At 41.9% G+C, this 22,452-nt stretch overlaps 1 protein-coding gene across 3 annotated transcripts in view; it reads left to right on the top strand.

Moving 5' to 3' along the window:
- The window catches only part of nlgn2a (neuroligin 2a), a gene marked incomplete at both ends in the record, with an annotated part of 127,539 nt that overhangs the window by 30,423 nt on the left and 74,664 nt on the right, over nucleotides 1-22,452 (top strand). Inside the window, one exon of one of the 3 annotated variants that reach the window (XM_083937360.1) lies at nucleotides 3,300-3,353. The exons of the other annotated variants lie outside the window; for them this stretch is intronic. Coding sequence (XP_083793486.1) covers nucleotides 3,300-3,353 — 54 coding nt within the window. The remainder of the gene's footprint in view (nucleotides 1-3,299; nucleotides 3,354-22,452) is intronic. 3 annotated transcript variants of the gene reach the window in all.

Raw genomic sequence — 22,452 nt, 5'->3', positions numbered from 1 at the left:
CAAAAAAGATAGTATACTACTCCTGCTTACCTGTTTGAGAGGCAGTATCCTCTTTCTATTTAGAAAACCTAAGCTATGATTTAAGATATCTATTTTACCTTTAACTTTCAACTATTATAACTTCTTGGAAAATACTGTAGGTCTCAGCTTTTATGTCATGCACTGTCAGGGTGACGTTTCCTTTCCAGTATCATCAGTTAACTTCTGTTGTTAAGTGTTACATTAAGCCAGCAGTCAAGTTATCACAGTAATTATTCCACTATCTGAATGCAGCAGGGGACATATTACTGAGGCACTAAGGTCACACTAGTCCATGCAAACAAGAAACCGTCACAGCAGCGATCCACATCACCTCCATCTTGACACACTCATACAGCTACAGCTAAGTGGGGCCAACCACACACACTGCTTTGCAATTAGTATTGTGATTTCACTGGTCTAAGGTTTACAAACCTGAAGGCGGATTTGCTTTGCCACTGGATGAGAATGTTTTAGGATGGAAGTATACAGGAGGCGAATAATCAGCATTTGCGCATGTGTTACCATACCTCTTTTCAGTCCACCACTGTGGTCCAGACTGAAATATCTCATCAACTATTGGATGGATTGCCATATCATTTTGTACACTCATGGTCCCCAGAAGAGATGAAGTCTAATGACAATGATGATCCCTTTCAACCATTGCCACCAGAAGGTCAAATGTCTTATTTGCACTGTGTTATACCCAGTGCAATACCCACACATGCTTGATGGATTGTCACAAAACAAACCTGGTTCTTAGAGAATGAATACCTTATGGGTATGCCCTGATTTCTCCTACAGGACCACCAGAAGGCTGACAAAACTAATGACATTCCCATCGACCTAAGCTATTCTTTGTGTTTAGGGCTAATTGGCAAATGCTAGCACACTAAACAAAGATAGTGACCATAGTAAACATACCTGTTAAACATCAGCATGTCAACCTTACTGGTGTCAAAGCTCGGTTCTGTGTGCGTATCATCTACCCTGACCACCTCCTACGTTTCTTTTAAAGAATGTCACTGATCCTGGATCCTTAATATGTATACAAATATATAGGTATTACATTTTCTAATAAACACATGTGGCAGAAACATCAACCAGGTGCTCAGTAGTAAAGGATCAGGGGTAAAAAATTAAGTAGAATGGCTCTTCGCAAAGGCCATGCCCTATCTTGCATGTTATCCCCCTGTAATTTGGACCCGCTCCAGAATCTAATTGGTTCTTCCTTGGCTCCTGCTACACCCTTCCACCAAGTTTCATGAAAAAAGGCCCAGAAGTTTTTCCACGACCCAGCTTACAGACAAACAAACCAAACTGAAAACATACAGTAATGCCCTTGGCAGCACTAATAGACTTACAGGAAGAGCCTGCTCTTTATGAATTCTGCCTGAAAACACCAACTCTTATCTCAAGTTCTGCTTAATAGCTTTTCCCAGAACTTTTTCCAGAAAGAGTTCTTCACATCTTCAATTCTATTCTAATTGCATTTTGTGTATTCTGTGAGTTGATGCAACATTTCCTTGTGTACTTTTATTTTGAAATGTCCATGTCGCATCCTTTAGAGTGTCTAGTACTCCTTGGATGATTGACCAAAATGAAGATTTCTTTTTTACTGTCTGCGTTGCTTTTACCCGTGATGAGGAGCAGACTTTTCCAGTAAATCAAGTGTTGTTTTATTTGGTTATTTTCTTCACACATTCAACTGAATAAAATCCAGCTTCTTTGCCAAATTTTGTCTGAGTACTTACTTTCTGAATATTGAGGTGAAGAGTATCTTCTGCAAATATTCACCATGTGAAGGATGAAATGAACAGTATACATGTATGGTTTTTATTTGTCTCTTTTCTGTGACATCTGTACACGAATAAAGCAAACAAGAAAAACGACTGCAAGGATGATAAAACACGTCGACATCAAAGCGGATTTTGTGCTATTTTTTTCCCCCACAAACACAACACTTCCTGATAACGACTCTTATGAGAAGAAGGAGTAGGAGGGCTGATGGCACGGAAACCACTTGTTCAGTCAGGTTCTTTGAATGCAACACGAGCAGTTCATCAACAGATTAAAAACAAAAGAGGTGATGGTGGAGGGAGAAGAAGTGGAGGTTATTTTTCCTCTTGGATTCACCCTCTGTGGGGATCTATCCCCCTCTCTCTCTCTCTCTCTCTCTCTCTCTCTCTCTCTCTCTCTCTCTCTCTCTCTCTCTCTCTCTCTCTCTCTCTCTCTCTCTCTGTCATCTTCTCTTCCTCTCCAACACTCTTTTAATTTACCAAAAACAGCCTGTGGGCACATGGGGATCAAATTACATTCACCTTTTACCTGCACTCCTCAGCACAATTAGCGTCACGCTTTCTTGTCATTTCAAATTGACACACTGCTGTTGTGCTATGTAATTATTTACCCCCCTGGGGAATAGCTCTCATGGTTTAACCACTAAATAATGACAAACTTACACACACACACACACACCACACACACACACACCCACACAGACATTCCAAAACACAGAAGAACCTGTGCACTATTTTATCTGCAACATGTTTAACACGTCTTTTACCATTACAGGGTCATTGTGTATTGGGTTGTCTAATTAAGCGTGTCTATCTACAAAAGGTCTTATTGACTAATGTTTTGCAGCTGCCCTTTAAAACGTTGTGTGTGTGCTTTCACTGCTGAAAGGTTGGCTATAAGATTTTGCCGTTTGAGCATCAGGACCCAAACCCGTCGCTCTTCCTATAGGTGTCCTCTTCTTGGCCTGTTCTTTTTTAAAGTCTGCCGTTTTTCTGGTCATATGGTGGGAGGAAAGGGCTGGGTCCTGTTCTTCAAACCACAGAGGCCTTATTACTCCACATTCCCTTTTTCCCCCTTCACCAACCCCCCCGCCACCCACCCACCCAGCTCGCAAAAACAAAACAAACGCTGAGGCTCAGGGAACAAACCAGGTTTTTAAGGAGAGAGAAAGAGGGACCTAAAACAATAGCAGGCCTTTTCTTCTGCAGGGGGAGAGAAATCACATCCAAAAACAGCTCTCTTTGATCTTGTGTCTTTTCTTGTGATAAATCTGTGTCTGTGATGCATTTTGTTTTTGCTTTTGTGCTCTTTTTAAAGGAAAAAAAAAATCAAAACAATAAGCAACCATGAACTCTTGCTGATTTGTCCTTTTTGCTCTTTCTTCTTTTCTTTTTTTGATATTCTTTTTTTTCCGTTTTTGCCAGTAATCTTTTTTGAATTTTCTCTTTTCTCTTTTTCCCCCCTTTTTTTCTTAACCCTAGGTCCGCTCACAAAAAAACATGACGAATCTTCAATGAACAAGCCTCGAGACGAAGGTATTTTTGTTGCATGTTTTTCCTTTTTTCTTGTTTTGAAGTCTTTTTGGGGGGTGTGTACACACATAGAGTGGAAAACACACACACAAGTCAAACATCTTGTAGGTGAGACTTTGGATATGAGATGCATACCGATGTGTTGGTGTAAGTGTATGTGCTGACCGTTGCATTAAAAAGCTGTCTTTCCGATACAAATCATTAGCCTTATGTAACCTTGGATGATCATAACGCCTGGTTAATGGAATCCAAATCGCCTTCATTATAAAGTCATCTACAGGCAGTTGTGTGTGTTTTCCAGAGGTCCTCATCTGGCTCTCAAACAAGAGAGAGCCTCGGACATCATCATCACCACTGTGCCCTTGAAAATACATTGGCCGACTAACAGCATTGTCCCAGCGCAACAAAGCACCTATTGAGACCGGCTCACACAATGAGGTGCATAATTATTGCACCTCAATCCCCAGCTCAAGGATGAAATTGCTATTGAGTAAGGACCTATACAAATATTAAGCTAGCCTCATTCCAAGTCAACAGTGATAACATCAAATCAAGGAAGGAAAAAAAAAAAATGGGGACATCCAAGGACACTTGTACCCTCCTTTGGAAGGTTTGGGTTTAATCTGCCGCTACAATAAGGACACAGAATTCACAAGCTGCTGTTAATTTATCTCCCACCTGCAGTACATACACTACGGAGGTGATTTTATCTGCACTTTCATCCCTCCCACCCTCCCCCACCCCCTTCTTTCCCTCTGCCCTTGTTCTTTTGGACTTGTTTCTTGGAGAAAAAGATGACTGATGATATTTTGATGCATATTTCTCTCTATGCTATTTTGAGGGGTTGTGCGGGTGAATCTTCTTTTTTTTTTCCTTGCTCCGTGATGCTCTTTGATTTGGGGTATTTTTTGAAGTCAGCAGTCGGAGGAAGTTTGACACAGGAGGATTTTCTTGGTGATCAAACACGCTGGCGCAGACACAACTTTTCAGCTACCGCGAGACACTTTCCACCTTCGTCTAAATATTCCATCCCTCATCACGACATACAATTAACATTATTTGATCGGAAGCTGTTGATCCCAATACACTAACTCTAACTCACAAACACAATCCCAAAGTGGAATTCATCTCAGGCACAGGGGGAAAACCGGAGTCGGTCCCTAACAGAGACCGAAAGGAGTCAGTCATAGATACTTAAAACAGTAGATGTCCCTGCACAGGTATACACACTCAGGTAACCTGCACCGAATATACACAAACACATGCACAACACACACAAACGGCATTTAATCTCCTTTCCCTTAAACCAAAGAAACACATAGTTTAGAAGTAACCTGCATCTACAGGGGCAAAAGCCATCAAGCACAACCCCACTAAACACTTTCCATTAATTGAAAAAAGTACATAAAATGCATTTTCTTCTTACATATATCCGTGCAGTTTAAATATTTATTAGAATTCTGGTAGAGAAATACTGAATCCGTCCATTATGCCTTGAAAAAGAAGATCCTGCATACTGTTTTCTTAAACATTGATCTTTTTCCATCAATATTTAGGAAATGCACAGAATATTTCTGTAACACTCGTACAAAGGTCTGAGGGACTGAAGCATTAGTGTGGTTAATAACTAAGAGCGGTGTATAGGATCTGTGCTAAAGCATATTTAAAACATGATTGAGGGATTCAGTATTTCTCAACCAATAATCTATCCTATCAATTCCATTTTCAAAGAAAAATATTCACACATCCAACTATCTAAGATGCATGTGCGTTGGAAGGTATATCTCATACTTTGATTTTTCAGTGAGGTATATGTCCTATTTCCTTCCAACACACATGCATCTGAGATACTTAGATTTTTGAATATTTCCTTTGAAAAAAAACTTAAATTTTGCCACGAAAGAGTCAAATCTAAAGTCCCCTCTCCAATAAAAAATGTTTAGCTTCTTGAACATCTCTGCACAGATGCATGTGCAGAGAATGACACCGAAAGGCTGTGGGGAACGTTTCTATGCGCTCACTCCAAATCTCAGTTTAAGAGGTGGACATAAGGGCAGGAGTTTGTTGCCTCACAACTAGTCTGGAAACCAGTCATCAGAATCAGAATACTTTATTGATCCCCGGGGGGAAATTCTTTTGTTCGAATGCTCCGTGCACAGTAGAAACAAGCCATAAAGATGAATAAGTAGAAATAAAATAAAGTAAAGATTCAAACAAAATACAATTAAGATAAATCTAAAGTAGCTAATAAATAGCCAATAAAATACAGTACAAATAAATAATAAACAATCAAGTAAACAATCTGAGGTGAGTGTGAAAATACAATCTGAGATATATACACTGTACAATTAGGTTGTTATGGCAAATGAAATGAAATGAGAACAGATATTTATATTTTGTTTTGTTTTGTTTTGAAGTAGTCAAGAGTCCGGTAATTAAAGAGATGAGTTGTACAGTTTAATGGCCACAGGTAAGAATGACCTCCTGTGGCGCTCAGTGGTGCATTTAGGAGCAATCAGTCTCTGGCTGAAGGTGCTCCTCAGTTCAGCCAGAGTGTTGTGGAGAGGGTGAGAGCCATGCTGCAGTATCGCCCGCACCTTCAACAGCATCCTCCTGTCTGACACTGCAGCCAAGGTGTCCAGCTCCACCCCCACAATGTCACTGGCCTTTCTGATCAGTTTATTGAGTCTGTTGGCATCTGCAACCTTCAGTCTGCTGCCCCAGCACACTACAGCAAACATAAAAGCACTAGCCACCACAGACTCATAAAACATCCTCAGCATGGTCCGACAGATGTTGAAGGAGCGGAGCCTCCTCAGAAAATAGAGGCGGCTCTGTCCCTTCTTGTAAAGGACTTCAGTGTTCTTAGTCCAGTCCAGTTTATTGTCAATGAACACCCCCAGATATTTGTAGTGTTCTACAATGTCCACGTTATGCCCCCGGATGGAAACTGGGGTCACTGGTGTCTTTGTCCTCCTCAGATCCACCACCAGCTCTTTGGTTTTTGCTGTGTTGAGCTGCAGGTGGTTCAGCTCACACCATGTGACAAAGTTGTCAACCACAGCCCTGTATTCAGCCTCCTCACCCTTACTGATACATCCCACTACAGCAGAGTCATCAGAAAACTTCTGAAGATGGCAAGACTCTGTCTGGTAGCTGAAGTCCGTGGTGTAAAGGGTGAAGAGGAAAGGAGAGAGAACAGTCCCTTGTGGTGCGCCAGTGCTGCTAACCACTGTATCTGACACACAGTGACGCAGGCGCACGTACTGTGGTCGACCAGTGAGGTAGTCCACAATCCAGGAAACAAGGGGGGGATCCACCAGCATCGCCGTCATCTTGTCACCCAGTAGAGCAGGCCTGATGGTGTTGAATGCGCTGGAGAAGTCAAAGAAAGTGACCCTCACAGTGCTCCTCGGCTTGTCCAGGTGGGTGTAGGCACGGTTTAGCAGGTAGATGATGGCATCCTCAACTCCAATCCGGGGCTGATAGGCGAACTGCAGGGGGTCCAGGTGTGGCCTGACCATAGGCCTGAGCTGCTCCAGGACGAGTCTCTCCAGGGTCTTCATGATATGAGACGTCAGTGCCACCGGTCGGTAGTCTGAGAGACCGCTGGGCTGCGGCGTCTTTGGCACTGGAACGAGGCAGGACGTCTTCCATATCACAGGGACCCTCTGGAGGCTCAGGCTCATCTCGAAGACGCGGTGTAGAACTCCACATAGCTGTTCGGCGCAGGCTCTGAGAACCCGTGGACTGACACCATCAGGGCCTGCAGCCTTACCGGCGTGGAGTTTGCTCAGTTGTCTCCGTACCTGAAGCGGTGTAAACTGTGCAGGTTGAGCAGGGGGAGGTTTGAAGTCCAGAGTGAGAGGAGGGCAGGTAGCAGGGGAGCCAGGAGAGGTGTGAAGAGAGGGGGATGGGTGTGAGGGTCTCATGACGTTGAATGAGGTGCTAACAGGAGGAGGAGGGGGGGTCAGAAGCAGTGATGGCTGTAGACAGTCAGCAGGAGAGACAGCAGGGGCCTGGGCTGCAGTGTCAAACCTGTTGAAGAACAGATTCAACTCATTAGCCCCAGCCACACTGCCATCAGATCCACCGCTAGCTGGTCTGAAGCCTGTGATGGTCTTCATGCCACTCCAGACCTCCCTCATGTTGTTTTGCTGGAGTTTCATCTCCAGCTTCCTCCTGTAGCTGTCCTTAGCCTCTCTGATCTTGTTGTTAAGCTCCCTCTGAACGTCCCGAAGCTCCTCCCTGTTGCCACCTCTGAAGGCCCTCTTCTTCTGGTTCAGAGTGGCTTTGATGTCTTTGGTTACCCAGGGCTTGTTGTTTGGGTAACAACGCACAGACCGAGCTGGGACAATGCCGTCCACACAGAAATTGATGTAGTCTGTGATGCATTCAGTAAGCCCATCAATGTCCTCTCCATGCGGCTCACAGAGTGCATTCCAGTCTGTCACCTCAAAACAGCCCTGCAGTGCCTCATAGCAGTCCTCTGACCATGTCCTCACTGTCTTTGTGGTCACAGGCAGCCTCTTCACTAGAGGCACATAGCAGGGGGTGAGAAGCACCAGGTTGTGATCTGATCTCCCCAGGGGGGGAAGGGACGTGGAGGTGTATGCGTCCTTCACATTAGCATACAACAGGTCCAGGGTCCTTTCCTCTCTTGTTGTACAGGTCACATACTGGGTGAATTTCGGCAGTGTCTTTTTAATGCAGACATGGTTGAAGTCACCCGAGATTATAATCAGAGCAGTCGGGTGTGCGGTCTGTAGTCTGGCTATTGTGGAGTGGATGACGTCACATGCCGACGTTGGGTTAGCGGACGGGGGAATGTAAACAGCCACAATGATAGCATGTGAGAATTCACGGGGTAAATAGTACGGACGGAGGCCCACAGATAACAGTTCAATATCCGGACTGCAGATGCGGTCTTTGATGGTAACGTGACCAGGATTGCACCACCTGTTGTTCACGTAAACAGCAAGCCCCCCTCCTTTACGCTTGCCGCTCGTAGTGCAGTCCCTGTCAGCCCGGACAGTGTGGAAGCCCTCGGTGGAAATATTGTGGTCAGGAACATCCGCGTGTAGCCATGACTCCGAGAAAATCATCAGGCTACACTCCCGGTATTCCTGACGACTCCGGGTTAGCGCTGTTAGCTCGTCCATCTTATTCCCCAGTGATCTCACGTTGCCCATGATGAGAGATGGGAGACACGGCTTGAATGTCTTCCTCTCCATAAGTCTCCGGTGTTTCGCTCCTTTTCTCCGCCGTAGCGATCCTTTCCCTCTGCCTCCACGGTGTGTTTTCCTCCATAGTTCAGCAGGGATGTCCGCCTTCCAGTCATTTTCCAATATGTAACTTAAACGAGAACCATGTGGAAAGTTGAGGCCTCCGTCCCACATCCACCTTTCAGTGATTTAGGACACAGCCTCTGTCCAGCAGTTCAGCTTTTGAAACAAACAATATTAGCATATTTATAGATTCTGGATTTTTCAGTGAAAGAGCTAAAGTAGATGTGATTTTTAAGAATATTGTAAGAGTTCATCTTTGTGGAAAATCTGACCAACAGTAGGATTACAAGCAGAATATTTATATGTCATAAAATGTGTCTGGAGGGGATCTTAAATAGTCTGAAATAATAATAGAACCAGCGTCCAAAACCTGCTTACTGCAGAATGTAAACTGCTTCTGTGGTTGTTACAATTCCAGATATTTCCAAAAACCAAAACTGAGTTTCCTCATTGGTAACAACTCTAACTGTGTAATATGGTAAAAGCAGATAAGGTAAACCAGTGTGCCTCAACTAAGTAATGAATAGAACATCACTTGCAACTCGTAACAGGTGAAAATGGAAATATAGCAGCCTTTTTTTGTCATTTGGATGCAGAGAAAATGCATTATTTGGCCATAAACTAACCAAAATGGGCCTGCTTTTGTACAGGGGCTACACTATGTGAACATACAGTAATGCAGCACAGTGGGCAGTTGTTTGCAGTGTGTCCTTTGGATCTTGCCCTGTGAAAATGATTCATCCACATATTCAAGGCTGTGATACATGCGCACTTCCAAGCCTGACCGTGCAATTCTCCACCCTAAGGCAACGTACTGTTAACTGTCAAAGACCTGCAGTGGTTTGAATTGTTACACAAATTCAATTCAAGATCCAGAGTGCAGAAACATTGCCAAAACTCCCCCGAGTTTGTTCCATAAATATTTTTCCAACCAAAAAAAAATAACATCCGGAGCATTTTCAATGAATGAGCCAAGAAAAACCACGACCAGCTTTTCATCCGTTCTGTCCACCATTTTGTCCTCATTCTCTCAGCTGTGTATCAACAGCCTTTTCATATTCGGCGTGCTTTGAAGCAGAATATTCTAGGCCACGCAGAAACCTATTCATGAGCCATCAAGTAAAAAGTACATACTGTACTCTCAAGAAGAGCAGCGAGGAATTAAGGCAGCTTCCTCCGCCCAGAGAGCCGACTTGCTCTGCTCTGCATCAGGTGTGGGAGAGCAAAGGCTATTGGCCGCAGTGCTGCTCAGTGCCCATGTTCAAAAACAAACAAGATTGATCGCGCTCACAGCACAGGTATGTGTGTGTGTGTGTGGGAGGAGAGGATCGCAAACCAGAGCAAGATTGAGCTAAATCAAGAAAGAGACAGAGAGAGTGTGTTACTATGCCATCTCGCGTGTCAGCTCTGATCAGAGACAAATCAGAGCCACCTGAGCCCTAAACCTGGAACATACTTTCTGCCAGGAACAATGTCACCTCCCTCTCTCTCTCTCTCTCTCTCTCTCTCTCTCTCTCTCTCTCTCTCTCTCTCTCTCTCCATCTCTCTCTCTCTCTCTCTCTCTCTCTCTCTCTCTCTCTCTCTCTCCCTCTCTCTCTCTCTCTCACACACACACACACACACACAGCGTTATATAAACACAGTCATACAATGTAAACATGCCCGTAAAAGGAAGTGTTTCATCAAAAATTGATAGACATTTGAGAAAAGAAAGGATTAATCGATATTTTGGTAATAGGTTTGAGTACTTTTTAAAGGAAAAACAGTAAAAGTTCTCAGATTCCAGCTTCTTTCATGTCAGTATTTTCTGGTTTCTTTCGTCCTCTATGGAAGCACACTGAATATCTTTGAGCTGTGGATCAAACAAGACATTTGAGGACATCATCTTGGGCTTAAAGAAACACTTACCAGCATTTTCACAATTATTCTGACAGTTTAGAGACCAAACATAACACTAACACTAATCGATCGATCAATTGAGAAAATTGACAGATTAATCGACAATGAAAATAATCGTAAATGCAGATTTAAATGACTTTAATACATATATCACACTCACACACAACACCGTGGGGAGATTTCATTTGTCTATTGTTATCTTTAGTCTAAGAAAGAAGGTTATGTTCAGTTATTTGAGAGGCAATCTGCGCCCAGATACTTGAAACTCCTCACATGCTTGCTCCCTAAAATTGGTTCTTTTATTTTGCCATTGAGATCGGCCGTCAACATTACAACCAAAGTAGAAATCTCGCTTCCTGACCATTGGGTCTTTGAAACTAAGAAATAAATGAATAAAGAGATGAATAAAGAAGTGGAAGAAAACAAAATATCCTGTCAATGTATGCACAGTAGCTGCTACTTTTATCATTGTAAACACTGTTTACAACAGTGTTTCCCTTCAAGGCAAAATGTCCTCTGTCTTTTTCAACGTGTAAATTATGTGAGGATCGAAGAAGGCTTTGGCTTTTTCCAATAACGCAGTCAATTTTCTTCATGACTAGTGATGATAAGAATATGAACCCTCCAGCTGGATATTTAATTACAATATGATATTGGCTATCATTAATCACACAAAGCAGTGAAAGCTTTCCATTTACTTTCAAAGAATCTCTTCCCTGCATGCATGATAATAAGGTGGGCTTTAGATTTGCATCTCCTTTTTATTTCTAGATGTATAATACAAATAAAGACTCAAGGCTACACAATACAGACTTTTTATGCGGGCCAGCTGTATTATTCTATGCAGTTACTTGCACTTTCTCGAGACAGAAATATAATAATCTGTAATCACCTTCAATCTTACATGTAATTTCCTACATACACCGACATCAAATTGGTCCGTTCGGGAAAATTATGATGATATCCAGGAGGATGCACTTAGGTAAAAGTTTACACTGCTAGATCCATATAAGCTTGTCGTACCCAGATACCCTACAGTATATTTCCAATTATCTTCAGTGGAAAAACAAAACACAAAAGATTTTCTTCCATCATGAATACAAATGTAGGTTCATGTCTCCCCCATTGTGTTTTAAACATTGCTACTACAGATAAACTCTGTTTACAGATCTCAAACTACATAATTAAAGCTACAGTTCTGTGAAAAAGTATTTGTCCCCAGTCACTTTTTCCAATCTTTGTTGCATTATAGACTAAATTTAAAATAGACCAAATCCATCTTATTCCTCATCAATCTGCACACAATAAATCGTAATGACAAAGCAAAAACAGATTTTTAGAGATGATAGCAAATTTCTAAAAAATAAAGAATGAACGATAAAAACACTCAATCATGTGTGATTCCAATGAGTTAACAGCTGATCAGACAGTAACGTTCCGTTGCTCCGTCCTTTCCTGCTCTCCAGACTGTAGTCTGTTTGCTCCTCTTAACGGACTGAACGTCAATGCTTAGCTTATAGTTTTGAGACTTAGCTAAGTCTGAGAGCAATTCTAAGCCCACAGTGTTAGTGTTAGCGTTAGCTTCAGTTTTTCTCTTCTCTAATTTGTCTAACGTTAGGTGTGTGATGCAAAGTTTTTGACGATATAAGATAGACGGGCTAACGACCCTTAATGTACTTAATGGTTACAACACGTAAAGTGGAGTGATGCATGTAGTCCCAGTCGATACTATGCTGTATATCCCTGTGCATTCATCTTGTTCAAACACATTACTTGGTTAGAACTAACTGTTCTGTAACAGATTATATCATATGATATAAGCTCCAATATAATGGTGACTTGCAGTAGATTCCAAGAGGAACTGTGCACAGTTTTACTTACTGTGGGCTTTGGTGGTGTTGACACACTCCTATCAATTCCTATGTGGCCTGTAACTCAAGTCACACACTGTACCTTTTAAAAAATGGTTTAATTACTTGCTTGCAGTGTTTTCTCTCACATCTTTATGTATCATGGAGTTTTTTTTGCTAGCAACGAGCTAGTTGTTTTCGCTTAAATTCTACTATGTAAAATAATGTAACTGCCTGGGCCACCCTCTGCCGAGCTAGCTTTCTTCTATTAGCATCCATGTGTAGTCATCCATTTTTCAGTTGTGTTATGTATGCACAGGAGAATATATTGAAAGCTATTTCACGAGTCTGTGCTCTCTTTGGCCACTGCTCTCTGAAAGTTATCTGGGGAACTTTCACTGTTATCAGTGGACTTGGCTCAGTCAGCTGTTCTCATAGGGAATGAAGTGAACCGCTCCACTCTGCTGTTATCGAAGCTGCCTGTGAAAACCCAGTGGTAACGATAAACAAAACAACACTGACCAGGGTTCAGGGATTTCAGCTCAGAAGAGCAATGTCAGCATTCATACTTGTGTAATTCTCATAATTAATTATTTCATCAGGATATTATAAACAGCTGAAACAGAATGTTTAACTTAACAGCATGCAGGGTCTGAAATTAACACCGACCAAGCACCAATGCCTGCTGACCACATACGCTCAAAGGAAAACAATGGCTCTGTATCAAACAGGCTGTTGATTAACTGCCTGTAACACCAGCTCTGCAAAAAATGCCTCTCCACCAGCTGGATGAGTAAGCACAGTTTACTGAATCAGCTTAAAGTTTTAATTGATGTCTAGAATATGGGTATGGGTATTCCCAAGAAAAAAACAAAGACATTTTTGGCTGTAAGACTGTAATTCTTTTTCAAGTGGTTGATATCTGAAAAGTGAAAGACAAGAAAAAAAGGACAGAAGACACAAAGGGGCACTAGTTAGAGCGATGGCAGCACCAGAGGAAGTCTCGTCTCAGTGCTTTGTGTTTGTTGATGGTGTGCCTGATGAAAGACGTCAGAGAGCCGGAGTGGCTTTATCACAGAGGCACTTAAGTGAGAAACAATATAAGGCACGCACAACGCTCTCTCCTGGATGGCAATATGGTAGATGCTATGGAGGACTAATAAGAGTTTGTCTTTGTGAGACAAATACAAGCTTTTTGTCTCCACTCTGTTTTTGTCTGCAGCAACGTATTTTTCTCAATTTCCTCCTCTTTTTGCCAGTAACTCTCTCCTCCCGTCTCCTCTCTATTTCTCTCTGTATTACGTGGTGCTTCCACTGTGGTTATAACTCTGTTAACAAACCCTGGCCTGTGGGCAATGCCGCATCTTTCCATATCAGCGTCTCTGTTGATGCTCTCAGACATACACATTCACTCTCAAACACTTTCCCACATTACAGCACTTGCTCACAGTCTGTGGTTTGGAAAACAGCGCCATGCACGATGAATACTTGGCATGTTTCATCTTTTTCATATAATTAGGAACATCCAGGGAAATGCTCTTCTGCTAAATCTTTCCATTTCCTGTAGGCCTTTCACAATGGGCACAGGGTAATATTCAATGTACTGTACAATAGTCATTCTAACAGCAAATCTCTAAATAGTGATATACAAAAGGACAAGGAGGCCATAAGCAATCAGCAGTGAGAAATGTGCAGGCAGGCATCCATTCTATTATTTATTTCACCATTTTACATCCTTATGTGCTGAGTACAAATGACTTTATAGGAGGATTTTGAATGGAATGAGGTGGCACAGATTGAGTAGTATATTGAAAAACGATGAAGGGAAAATGGAAAGAAAAAACACTAAGGAGCAGAAAGAGGAAGAACAGAGCAGAGCAGAACAGCTCACAATGGGAAATAAACCCCATAAAACAGGAGAACCTGGTGTAGAAAAAACAAAACACACACACTAGCGTAACAAAGAATAGCACAGTTTGGCTTAGTACGAAAGAGCACAGAAGAGAATATATTCTTCTGCAGGAAAGGATCAACAGTACTGTCGAACCAACTTTATTTTAACATTACTACAAAGATTCAATCTCTTGTCTCTTTCCATCACTCCGTCTCTCAGTGGGCCCGTCGGTTATTCGCTGCTGAAGCTCCCTGCCTCCCCATTACCACGATGCTCGGCCCACGTCGTGTCAAGGTTGTGTCAATATCTTGTCGAATACACCTACTCCATCGCTCGCTGACAGATCGTATTTTATTGAACTTGAAACCTTTTGACAAGACAAAGAAAGTGAAGAGGAGGGAAAGGAGGTGGTGGGAAAGATGGAGATGAAAAGGATGGGAAGGTACCCGGAGATAGAGCGGGACAGCGAGCGTGAAAGAAAGAGATGGGGAAAGAGAGAGCTAGTTGGCGCCGTGTCGCTTGTCAGCTAGCTTAGCGCTTGGGAAAAAGCTCAACACAGTTTTTTTTTGTTTTGCACTTGGCTGGGTTTATTGCCATGTGTAATGGCTATAAGAGACTGAGGGAAGCACCAGTGAAGGCTGGCTCAGCTCCTCTTCCACTCCTGGAACTCAGTGAATACCCTAACGCTGCTTTTGAGCTAGCCAAAGGCTATTATGGGTCTATTTAATCTAAATCAATCAACTTTAAAGTGCTCACTGAAACAAATGCAGTTTGGAGTTGTCAAATTGTATTGCAGAGAAGACCTCCCAGCAGGAGCTGGTGAGATCCGTAACATTAGTAAAGTATTGCAGAATTGATGCATGGTTTTGAAAGCTAGAATGTGCAATCAAGCATACTGCATATGATAGAGAGGGAGCATCTAAAGATGTTACTCTCACTCAAGTATTCACTTTGTCAAATGGGAACAGTACCACAAACTGCAAAAGTACCATGTAGTTCTACCTCCTTCAGCACTTTAGCAAGATGTCCTTAATATGTAGTTTCTCTATCATGTCGGCATTTACCTGTTCCCATAATGCTGAATTGGAAATATGGTTGCAAACATTATGCAGAGAAAACTGTCACGCTATTTTACGCGGTGCAGCGATGGAGGACAGGCATTGAGTCACTTCTTAATAATTATCCTATTTCACCCCATCTTAAAACTTGAGGGGGTGAAGAGCTGTTTCAAATTTACCCACTGCTGTGTAGGGGCTGCAAATTATGGTTTGAAATATGACTAAAGGGATTCGAAGGGTTTCATTATAAAAGAAAGCATTACTGTAATTCCTACTTTTATTCCACAAGAAGAAACTGCAGTCTGAATGAAAACATTTGAACACATTGTTTAAACTCGTACAGTAGGTTTCGGTTTGTTTTAGCTCAGCTCAGCTTTGTAAGTTGCAGCACTGACTGCTAAAATTAACATTTATCATACTGAGCGATTCGGTTAAATGCTTAAAATCTTAAAATACAATATCCAGCCATAGAAACTAATGCCTGTCTTTATGGTTATGCTCAGGCTCTCAAAGCACTCGGTAAAGACTAGGGAAATACGTTGGCCTTAGTTTAATATTGAAAAAGTAAGCACTGACAATTTTCAGTGTCTTACCCAAACCACAATCTTATCAACTGTCAAAGATATTAAGCAAAGTTATGAATAATTAAATAATAATTTCAACTTAACATCTGAGGCAGCGTTGATATTTCATGAGGGCTGAATTCCTTGATGATGCAAATTCATTTTTCTTTGCCTATGATCCAACTTTACCAGTTTCTGCTGGTTAACATCATCAAAGTAAACAATGTAAAACTGTTCTCTGTGATGTCATCAAAGTAAAGGAAGTTTACAGATGTGCTGTACCCACAATAACAGCAGCATCACTTCATCTTTTCAATATTAAACAGCCCAATTTTCAAACACCATCTAATGCTATTCAGTCTTGATCAGGATACAGCATGTTGTCTGGTGATTCATTAAATTAATACTCACATGGTAAGGACTATTGGTGGATACGCCTTTGTAAATTAAATGTAATTTTTTCTCATTTTATGAACAACTTCAGCGTACAATAAAAACTCACAATATTTCACATTAGGTTTTCTAAAAAAAAAAAAAAAAAAATTCGTATGTATTATTGTTATTATAAATTTAGATTATGTAATTGTGTAACACCATATCTAATTACAATAAATCCTCATAATGGGATTCATTTGAAAGATGTTAAACGCTCATATTAAAATAGCCCCCGGCGCCACTAACTTTAATACATTAACACAAGTAGCTACAGTAGTGATGTGATTTTGTGATGTTTATAAATAGTTTAGCCAGCGGAAATATTCTTGGCATGGCACCACAGATGGAAAACTTCCATATTCAAGATGATGTTTGCCAGCGGTCATTTTAGTTTAGTTTCATGGATGCAGGGAAAAATGTGGGCTGGGTGAATCTAAGTTGCAAAAACCCATCAGAGCTGAAGTTCTGGCAGCTCTGTAGCAGAGTTAGAATCTGCTACTCCACCATCAGATTAACTGTCAGGACCGACAAGACGAGATAAGTGGCTGCTGATAATCCATATCCCCCCTGGGGTGACATGGAGCACAAACAGGAAGATCTCCATGCATATGAAAATGTTTGATTACAGACGAACGAATGCACACGCACACACACACACACACACTCGCGCACGCGCACGCACACACACGCACACACACACACACACACACACACACACACACACACACACACACACACACAAACACCCCGTGGTGCAACGAAGCCAGGCTCCTGGCAATACCGCTGTATGGCAATCCCAGAGATCACAGCTCAAACTGCATGCCTGCTGGGGAAACGCACGCTCACATAATTCATCGACATACATAGCAGGGAAGAGGAATCATTTCTCTACATACACAGGCAGTTTTGCTGTTACAGCCCCGATTCCAAAGGAGCTGTAAATGGAAACAGAATGTGATGATTTACAAAATATTGAAACCCCATATTTAATTAAAAGCATGCAAAGACAACATATCAAATAGTGAAACTGAGAAATTGTATTTATTTGTGAAAATGTGATGTGTGAATTTTGAATTTGATGCCAGCAACACGTTTTAGTAAAAGTTGGGACAGTGGCAACGAAAGACTGGAGAAGGTGTGAAATGCTAAAAGAAAAACACCCGGTGGACTAGTTAGATTTACTGGTGACATGTTTGTAACATGATTGGCTATAAAAAGAGCATCCCACACCATGCAAAGAAGAAAAAGTGTATAAGCCAGATCCACCGACGCCGCCTTCTTCTCTGGTCCTGAGCTCTAGATGGACTGAGGCAAAGTGGAAAACTGTCCCGGAGTCTGACAAGTCAGAATTTGAGATTATTTTTGGAAATCGTGGATGCCGTGTCCTCCAGGCTAAAGAGGAGAGGGACCATCAGACTTCTTATGATGTGCTAACCTGCACATTTGTGAAGGAAGCGTTAATGCTGAAAGATACAGGTTTTGGAGCAACATATGCTCCCAAGTAGACAATATCTTTTTCAGGGAAGGCCTTGGTTATTTCAGCGAGACGATGCCAAACCACATTCTGAACAAATGACAACAGCATTGCTCCGTAGTAAGGGTCGAGGAGATAAAACCGTTCTGCCCGCAGTCCCGTCTTGTCACCCATTCAAAATGTTTGGCTCATTATCAAGCGTAAAGTACGACGAGGAACCCCTGAACCGTTGAGCAGCTGAAACATCAACCTGCATCAAGCAAGAATGGGAAAACATTCCACTTTCAAAATGACAGCAACGGGTCTCCTCAGTCACCATATGCTCACAGTGTTGTTAAAAGAAGAGGTGATGCAACAGGGTGGTAAACATGACCCTGTCCCAACTGTTTGGAAATTGCTGGTATCAAATTCCAAATGAGGATCTAATTTTCAAAACAAATGACAAAACTCTTGCATTATTTGAATTGATGTCTTTGTGCTATTTTCAATTACAAACGGGGTTTAAATGATTTGCATTCTGTTTTTATATATATATATTTTCACAGCATCACAACTTTTGGGAAACAGGGTTATACATGTTTAGTTGCTTTGTTAGGTTACCGATGTTCCGCCCACTTTGACTAGCGAGGGCAGTTTTCAGGGTGTGTTGTATTTCTCATTTTGTTTTTCCGTTTTCCCCTGAATTGTGTTGCAACTGCCAAGGTAGCATTCCAATTAAGGAGGTATTGTTATGTATAAGATGGAGAGTCGTGGGTAGTGGCAGAGCTGACAGCATTACCTAATGGGAACACTGGTGTCTGAATGGATACGACTGTGGAGACTCTACACCCAATTTAGGGCTCTTCAGCTCTTTGTGCTCAAACTCATACACTCACAAATAGAAAAAGAATACATTTTACCCACAAGGTAATATACTCCGCAGTTCTCTTTATATATTTCTTATTTTCTTTAAATAAAACTGCTTCTGGAACCCTTGAAGCCCGACCTTAACATGAACAATTCATTTAAAAAAACTCAGAGTTCATCTCTATGGAGGGGGTCAAAACCCTGCCCCGGCCTGTGTCAATGAGGCCTCACAGCAACAGACACTCACACTCATTCAGTCCCAATTAGACCCTAGACACCCTGTGAAACCAGGGCTGGAACGGGAGCCCCATTAATGACTAGAGCTTTATAGGAGGGAGGAAAAGCGAGGGCAGAGAGGCCCACAGAGAGGGAAGGAGGGTGGAGGATTGGGGATAATAAGAGAGTTGCATGAGGACAGCAAGGAGAGAGATGAGAAAGACCGCTGTAGTGGGGTTGATTAAGACATACATACATGTGCAGATACAAGTGACAGAAATGCATGTGCATCTATACAGAACTCTAATGATTGCTTGAGAACCTTCCACTGACATGTATTCCTTGCACACCCTTAGAGAAATAACCTGCAGCCTATAAAAATCCATACTCTCTATCGCTGATACAAGTAATTCAACTCAATACTGTAGTGTTAAACCTAGAGACGGCTCAGGATTGTGGCCATCTGTTGTACCAAATATATATGGGAAACAAATGAACATCCCAGCTCCACCACACTTCTTACTTAAATCAGATCCGAATGCTCATTTTAGGGCATACCCATTATTTTTCTGAGGCTTTTATATCATTCTGTAGCTACTCAGTAGTGTTCCTTATGTATTTAAATCAAAGCATTCACATTTTGTTACAGTAAGCATGTTTTAGCATACTTCTAAAGCTCTTCTAAAGACCTTTTCCAACATGACATGATGTAGGTGTCTTTTTGAAACAAACAAACACTCCAATAAAAATTAGGGTATTTTGCCATCAAACATAAAGAATATGAAGATGAAGACAAGCAAATGAAAGGAAAGGAAGGAAGGAAGGAAGGAAGGAAGGAAGGAAGGAAGGAAGGAAGGAAGGAAGAGAGAGTTCAGCTGAAGTTCAAAAGGCTTAAGGCTGAAAGAAAGGGATGTGGAAGATGGAAGAGAAGAAGACCGTTATGAGGGGAAAACGGAGAGGCAGCAGTGGGATAACAAGGACAATGCCTGTATTTGTATCGTCTTTGTCACTTTGGTATTTTGGAGGACAGAGGGGCTGTGTGTGTGTGTGTGTGTGTGTGTGTGTGTGTGTGTGTGTGTGTGTGTGTGTGTGTGTGTGTGTGTGTGTGTGTGTGTGTGTGTGTGTGTGTGTGTGTGTGTCTTTGTGTGTGTATGTGTGCGTGCGTGCGTATTCGCTTCCCCATGCACTCAATTTGTGGAATTGATCCGCTCCCTAATAGTGAGCAAAACAAAAAGTCAGCCTAATCCAACCTCTATTTGTTACACAAATGGGAGAGAGGAGGGGATGAGAGATATAATTTAACAGTATAAGTGCTACAAAATTCTATGACAGAGAGATGAGAAAAAGATAGAGGAAGACAAATCGCGGGAGAAACAAAGAAAAGAAAAAGGCAGATTACTCAGTGCCACTGGAAGGAGGTATTAAAAAGGTAACAGCCAGTGGTAGATTAAGACAGAGGGAGGAAGAGCGCCAGATGAAAAGAAAGGGGTTATCAAGTGGAGAAGATGAGAGAGGCCAGCGTGGTGGCTGCTTAGAGTGAAAAGTAGAAGATAAAGAACGTGAGATAGATTGAGCGCAACAGGAAGTGAGATAGGAAGAGGAGAGAGAGAGAGAGAGAGAGCGATAGATGGACAGCGAGAGAAAATTAGAAGGAGTGCTTGTGTTTTTGGAGATGTTATTGAGTCTAATAAGAGAATGTTGTTGGAAGACAGGCCCGGCTGGCTAGTTTTATTCCCAATGGTTCTGCTGGTCTTTTTTTTTTCTTTCCCTCACTCTGCTCCTTTCTCACCTCGCGCACACTTAATTTGTTGAAGAAAAGAAGTAGCATTGCTGTCTGCTTTGGGGAAGGGAAGGTTGTTGAGCGCAAAATACGACCACAATAAAAACTATCCCGCTCCATCTAATTCTTTGACGAGGAGCATTTTTGTCTTTTTGTTGTTGTTGACTGCTTTTCTGGATTTGGATGTCAAACCTAAACCAGGCCAATAATCTGTTTGGCTAATATTTATTTATTTATCAACGTTGTTTACACTGTAAAAAATAATAGATATAGCCACTGTGACATCGCCAATTGGTACCATTTTGAAGCCATGAGATTGGTGTTTGGCCATTGCCATCTCATTATTTTGGAACTAGAATTGACATATGTGGACAAGGAGAGTGAAGCCCGGGGGACTGTTTTTCAACCAGCTAACCCAAATCCCCTTGCTCCGTGCATTGGCGCTGTTTATCTGCAGGTACTACAGTGACACTGAGCCAATTGAAAATCACCAGTTTCCCTTAAGTTACCAGCTAAGACCCGTGCTATAGCTACTTAGCATGGTGCAACTGAGTAAGACATTTTAGGCGACCAAAATGTAACAATCTGTACTGGACAAGAGGAGAGGGGGGAAGTTCTAAACCGTTAACACTGATCACTCAAACACAGGTTTACTGCCTCTGCTGGACATTAGAAAGAATGCAGGTTTGAGGCAATTCTGTTTTGGATTCATTAATCAGGCTCAGAATCTACATCCACTATTTTTTTCAGGCCAAGGTTATACAATGCTAGAGAGGTACTGTATACACGTCTGATGCCTGATGAGCTGAAGCTGCTTATTATTTTGCTGGAGGGCTTGCTGTTTGATCTTGGGAAGCATATTGAGCTGTGAGGTGGGTGTTTGAGTACAAACAGTACAGCAACTAGAATCATCCAAACTCCATGCTGGTCCCCACAGCCCCGGTGTTATAAGCTCAGGCAGACAGTGAGAACAGAGGCAATGGGAGCAGCACTTGGTATGTGTGTGTGTGTGTGTGCGTGCGTGTGTGTGTGTGCGTGCATTTCCTCAGTCTGTGCACTGACCACTGGAGAAGTGGTGGAGTTTTTAGATTAGAAGTATTTATTTCCTGTGGCCATATCCAGGCATAGCAAATTAACCGTCAGTCTCATTGATTTTAGTCAATTTAAAATTTAAAAACTCTAAAAAGTTGCATGTAAAAGCTACCACTACCCAGTTTGCTGAACTGTGCATGTACTGTATATTTAATCAATAGCTCATGACAGGCCGTGGTATGTTGGGATTATGTCACGGCTAAGGGCTGTTGTTTGGACCGACGTAAAGCTATGGAGATTTTAAAGTGATGGACATATTCAACTTTAAACAGTGTCTATTAACAAAAATTATCCATAAAGCATTTTTCTTACAAAGAAATTGGCCTCGCTAGTGGTTGCTATGGAATGTACTATCTTGATGTAATTTAGCTTGTTGATACAATCTTAGTTTAAGTGTAGCCTAGCATTAGCGTAGCTGGCAGACATTGTGACATTTCTCAAACTGAATAAAGACCACACACCTAAACACTAAACTGCTTTGCTAGCTCAATCTTGTTGTAACTAATTTATCTGCTGGAAAAGTATTTTTACTTTGGAAAGATTTAGGCAACAAAACCAGTTTCTACTGCCCATTGAGTCAAGGGTCAACTTAAGCTAACATTAGCTTGTAGACATCGTGAAGTTTCTCAAACTGAATACAGACCACACATAGTAACACTTAACTGCGCTGCTAGCTCAGTCCGGTTATAAGTAAGAAAAAAAGCAGA

This window comes from Echiichthys vipera (genome assembly GCF_963691815.1).
Source record: "Echiichthys vipera genome assembly, chromosome: 22".
NCBI lineage: Eukaryota > Metazoa > Chordata > Actinopteri > Perciformes > Trachinidae > Echiichthys > Echiichthys vipera.
Note: the sequence above shows the minus strand (reverse complement) of the source record. Positions and strands in the feature narration are given on the sequence as shown.